The sequence below is a fragment of the Oculina patagonica genome, chromosome 9 (genome assembly GCF_052425735.1).
Source record: "Oculina patagonica isolate OP01 chromosome 9, crgOcupat, whole genome shotgun sequence".
Classification (NCBI taxonomy): Eukaryota; Metazoa; Cnidaria; class Anthozoa; order Scleractinia; family Oculinidae; genus Oculina; species Oculina patagonica.
This window is the reverse complement of record NC_135766.1, coordinates 23077610-23083507: the sequence shown is the minus strand read 5'-3', so window position 1 is coordinate 23083507 and position 5898 is coordinate 23077610. Positions and strand designations below refer to the sequence as shown.

The following is a 5898-nucleotide window of genomic DNA, read 5'->3' as shown; positions in this document are numbered from 1 at the left end:
GAACAATAGCTTCCTCGTGCGTTGTGCATCATATAAATTTCTGAGCCGTCCTCTGCAAAACAACTACGGACACACGCACGCAGTCTTCGCAGACGGAATCCTGGAAGGCTTTCATTTCAAACAAATATAGCAGAATGCGCAAAAATCAAAATCAAAGCGTTAGACGCTCTGTAGTTAATTCATTATTCTTCTTTCTTGCAGAATATTATTGTTACTTTGGGCGATAAATACTAGTTCCTTCGATAGTGTGTTAGAAATAGTTTAACTTTCTCGATTTAGTTCCTTTCTGGGAATTTTACTTCCGCTTAGACCTAAGAGCACGCGCAATAAAAACCGGAAGACCAAGTTTCTGACCTGAAATTGACCTGAAACGATCTTATAAATTCCAGTTTCCCAGAGTCCGTCCCATACCGCTGACCGACATAGACGGACTCTGGGCTCGAGATTGATGACCTGTCTAAACTTCTTGCAGGCTACACACTCGTCAAGCCCTGACTGACGTCGTCTATTCTGCAAACTTTAATGCTCTATTGTTTCAGAAGCCACTCTTTCAACTGCAAGATGAAGCAGCACAGTACAGAACTAAGCCCTAAAACAATAAAAAATCAACTGATAACATGTTTAAGCCGTTAAGTCATGTTTGAAATTACTCTTAGTAGTCTCCATATATTCCTCACACTATCAGTTGGCAGAAATTTTTATTACAAAGCAATTTTAATTACTGATCTCTTCCCAATTGTCATTACTTTGATTGATATTTTAAGGAGAAATTAGATGTCGATACGTTGACGCCCTTGCAGTTGGGGTGGGAAAGGGAAGGGAACGGGGGGGGGGGGGGGATAAAGGGAGCTTTCAGCTTCCCATATCTTTTACTTTTGGTTCACGCCTCTTCCTTACGTGATATTGCGAAATTTTTTCCAATTCCTGCCTGTCGTTTCCCTCTTCCCACCCCCACTTACCCCAAGAACATAATATACAGTTGAGTGCAGCATTTCTTCTACTGCCAATTCATGATTATTCTTTACAAGTTCACAACTCAAAGAATATGTTTGATGGGCGCGAGCTTCACTTTGCGATTGCATGATAGTTTTTTGCATAATCTGATTTAACAAACCTCTCCCCGTTTCCCGCCCCTCTGGGAATTCCGCCTCCTGCACTCCCTTCTCCCTCGCGTCATGGACTACCCGCCCCCTTTACTCCTGAGCCCCCCATCCCCAAAAATGTACGAGTTAACAGTTGAGAGTCCCCTGGGAGTCCCGCCTCCTGCACTCCCTTCTCCTTCACGTCATGGACTTCCCGCCCCCTTAACTCGTGAGCCCCCCATCCCCAAAAATGTACGAGTTAACAGTTGAGAGCACTTAGTACTGCACGTATCTTTATTTATGTTTTCTTACAAGATCACAATTTTGGATTGAACCCAAAGAATGTGTTTCATGAACAAACTTGAGCTTTATTTTACCGTTGCATGATCTTGTACTGTCCGCTATATAACAGAATTGTACTAAATTGTACTAACTTACGAGCAACGTAATTAAATTAAATATTTGTGCTAGGAAATAACACAAGAAATATTGGTTGGTCATTGTATTAAAATAAAATTCATCACATCCTTTCACTTCTTCAATAGCCAGTGAACACAGAAGAATTTTGTCTGTTATTTACATGCCTTAAACAATGGATATAAAAATACCTAGTTGTTGACTTTCTTTATTCTCAACACATCTTCACTTGAAACTGTATTGACATTGGTAAGAAGAAATTAAATTATCTTCAACGCTCTTTGAACGCTTAACGATGGCTTTCCTTGCGTACAGGCAAGATCACATTTCACCTCACATCCAAAGAATTACTGTACAATAACTTACAGAATGTCGATTACTCATTTGTAACTATTTAAGAATCAAAAGATATGAAAGCCTTTTATGTATAAAAATACTATTAAAACTGAAGAGCAACCCATAAGAAATTAGAACAATTACAGTCTTATTACAAGAAGGAAACGCCTCAATCAAAATTGCCCACCGCAATGTTGCGCGGTGATGTAATTCCAAGCCGACAAACGAGGTTTAAGCGAAAGGTTAATTGCGCTTTTTTGACATTGCTAGCTAATAACTCTTTCTTTTGTGATTTCGTCCGACTCCAAACACTATTTACACTCATCAGATGTTAAACTTTTATCCGAGTCTTTCTAGTCTTTTGACCCATTGTCGCAGTTACAAATGTACAAATTCGACACCGATCATTTGTCAGGATGTTGAATTGCTGATGGAGTAGGCTTCGAGGGCGTCTGTTAGCGAAAGCTCTTCACAATGCGGTCCAACAAACTCCTCCAGTGTCCCACACCAAAAACCTGTAAACAAAATGATTCAATCAATAAACTATATTTAAATTTAATTTATTATACGAAATTAACTGGTTGCCAAAAGTTGCGTACTGCTCACAAAAAGGATCTTTGCCGCAAATGGCTTTCGAAACAGCGCAATCGAAACCATCGAATAAACGATCGTAGAAGCGCTCTCAAGAGTGCGATTAGAAGCTCTATTTATATAAAGCGATTGTGTAGTTCTAGCGAAGTTAGCGACCTATTAAACTACCGCCAAAGGGAATCAACAAATTAAACCTTCGCAAACCTTAGAGTTTAAGGGCAAGAGTTAACGATTTAATACTTCAAATAGTGCGTAATATGTTTACGTTTTGTAGCACAGAGATAAACAATTCAATGCTTTTGTTACAATATAGCACAGTTCAATGTTGCAATGCAGACACTTTCTTCATCCCTTGCTCGCGAAAACGCGAAATTGCACGCCTTATTCAACCTTGGGGGCTTGGCAAACCAACCCCCTTGAAGTTTACAAATTGTCGATTTACCCCTAAGCTAGGTGTTAAAATTACCACCTTTTCAAACGAACAAACAGCATCCTGTTGTGTAAGCGAGGTTAAATGTGTACCCTTTTAATTAAATGAAGCTTAGACCTACTTACTTTCATTAAAGAAAACTCCCTCGGGTGAACATTGTGATCCGAACTCAGTACTGCTTGTGTTTGATGAAGTTTCCTCGTCGCTTAAACGTTGCCGCTTGTTCGTGGGTTCTATTTCGTCTTCGTCTTTCTCGCTGTCCTGCTCTAAAATGTTCGCAAGCACAGAGATATAATGAATGGCTAGCCGTAGAGTGGCGATCTTTGAGAGTTTTTCTTCTTCGTCATAGCTTTCTTTAGGAATAACTTTCCTCAGTTCCTCAAACGCTCGATTCAACTTATGCATACGGTTTCTCTCTCTCACTGTAGCACAGTCTCGGTTTGACCTTAGGTGAGGGTACCTTCGTAACCGTGTCGAATCTCGAAAGCACTCACTACAAACATCCTCTTCCTCGTCGTCCTCAAAGCTCGCCAACATTGCAAGCTTGCTTCGTGCCTCGCGAGATGCTGGGCGTAGATGATAGCGCTTTTTCTCGCTTTGGTTTCTTGTCGAAGTGGCCATGAGTAAAATGATGTGAATCTCGCTTGGCGGTTTCCTCTCTGTGCATGTATGACTTGTGTTGGCTTTCCAAGCATTCTTGAAGTTCCCACAAGCTCCGCCCCACCAATCAGGCCTCATTAAAAAGTTCCGATAGATGTCCTTAATAGACGTCAGCTGTCATTTTCTCCGCCAATCAGCTCACAGCATTTGCGGCACAAGGCATATCACTTGACCCGTGATAATCCTTTTAACAGCGCCAGACTCTCAAGATCAAGACACACAGCTAAAAAAATCTCCCTTCGATTACAAGTTATCGCATCCATTCCGAGCGATTGCTTAAGACGAGCCTGATAAATATTAACATCATTTTTGTTATCTGCCAAACCTATACCAGATTATTTTTCGTGGAAGACAATTAACAAACGGAACAGGCTGTCAAAAATGATTTAGTATTTTTTAATTATTGCTTGACAGAATAACAATGTCTGGTCTTAGACTATTGACATAACTAAAGCACTCGGCAAACATTATCCAAATATAACCACTGCTATAAACACAAGTCTTAAATTGTTCGTTGACCTTGTACCAATTTTCTTTGACAAAATGTAAGCGGGGTGAATGTAAAGGTTTACCTTATTTACTTCACGAAAAAACACTTACAAGTCCCGGGTCTGATACTGGTAAATATCACTTGATCCAGTCAATAACTCAAGTAAATAGACCCCTCCAGTCTTTTGATCCCTCTCAATAACACTTGTGTCAACTTGGCGGATTTTAACATCGGATGGTTCACTCGTCAATTGTTTCTTAATGTCTTCCATGTGCCTGAAAATAAACTGGCTTATATCCCGGAATAGCCGGCATATCGTCAATGATAACAACGTGTAGCATGTTCATACAATCAACGAGGTGTATTGTTTCAATCAGCGAGAAAACGCACCGCCGGCAGCAGACAGGCTCGGTTGCCCGGGGGAGGGGGGCAGTCCCATATTTGAGCTGTGCCGCTTCGTTTTCAAGCAGTTAGAAATCAGACAGGTTTGGTCTAGAGTAGGGTATCATTTGCCGGGAAACTGATCAGTAGTAAGAAGAATTACGTCCAGATTAGGAATAGAAACTCGGAAGAGAAAGAGGCTTCCCTAAAACGAAAATAAACTCATCGCGGCAACGTTGTTGACTGAAAGTTTTCCATTAAAAACGCCAATAATGATATAGTTCTAAAAAATCAGTCTGGGATAGGGCAGGGTTTTCGATGTCTAGTCTAGGGTAAGAGTTTCAGAGTCCCAGCGGTACAACCCCACACAAAGAAAAACAGAGTGCCCCCCCCCCCCCCGGGCTCGGTTGCTCACAGACAAAACAACCTTCAAAGACACTATAACTTTCTCGGTGTTATTTGTTTTGCCTCCTCGGAAGGTGTGTACTTTTGTCATAAGAATGTTGTAGTTCCCTTTACACAAAGATCTGCTGATCGAAATTTGTTTTTGATAGCCGAGTCGAATTAAACTTGAACGATTGATCAAGAAACTGTATTTTTTTCGCCGCGATTCAGTCGCCGAAAACACACGAGTTAAGGAAGTCTCGCGATTGATACCTTGACAGAAAGTGAACTACAATATATAGTTCTCTGGCTTTTGTTATACGTTTAGACAACAAGTTTTGATTACGTTTCCGGAAAAATTGTATGAGGTTTTGAGCTAAATTTCTTTACAAACAGAATATCCGAAGCGTTTACGCAAAAAAACTGATTTTTGTAGAAACCCCTTTCCAAAGTGGAGATTTTCAGTTTGAAAATCATTGAAATTGTCCGCGTAAGGACTTCCGACCTTTTCAATCCCGGGCTCTCTCATTTAGATCAGTCCTTCACTTTGGAGCGTACTTTCGAATCGCGTTTTCGCGTGCACTATCCAGTTTTTAGTAGAAACTCTGCCGTGTTCTATTGGAAATCCGCGAATTTGATTGAATGATTGTTTTGTATTTAAACATAGAGTGTTTCTGTCGAGAAACTACAGGCTGATAGTTGCCCCGCGGAGGGCTAATATGCTAGTTTTAAAAACATCAAATTTCCAAGGGGCGACTTTCAGACCAATAGTTCCGTAACAAAAACACTCTATCGTTTTTATCGATTATATTGAAAGACAAGCTGGCCGTGTCCTTATGTATCGGGGTAATCCGGACTGAACTGTGGTCTCTCTTCTCAGAGAGATCCTGAGAACGAGGTTGGACGTTTTCGAAGAAGAAGACAGGCGCGTCCGCTACCAAACGTTCCCGCCAAAAAATCCAATGGCCAAGAGTGAGATGTCAGCAAAGATAACCTGAACCCGGGAAATTGGTGAAGAAGAATGGTTTTCTATCGACGAAAAGTTCATTCTGGTTCTCGATGTACAGGTTTTTCGTCTTCTTACTTCTGTGTCAAACGGTTATAGCTACGATTTGTACTGTTTTAGA

General features: G+C 40.8%; 1 protein-coding gene across 1 annotated transcript; it reads right to left on the bottom strand.

Annotated features, from left to right (window-relative positions):
* Positions 1–1372: 1372 nt before the first annotated feature.
* LOC144666156 (uncharacterized) lies at positions 1373–3520 on the bottom strand. Its single transcript, XM_078527520.1, has 2 exons — positions 2982–3520; positions 1373–2350 (listed from the first exon to the last, which is right to left on the bottom strand). The coding sequence occupies exons 1-2, from the start codon at positions 3475–3477 to the stop codon at positions 2247–2249; spliced, it is 600 nt and encodes a 199-aa protein (XP_078383646.1). The 5' UTR covers positions 3478–3520; the 3' UTR covers positions 1373–2246.
* Between the last annotated feature and the right edge of the window lie 2378 nt (positions 3521–5898).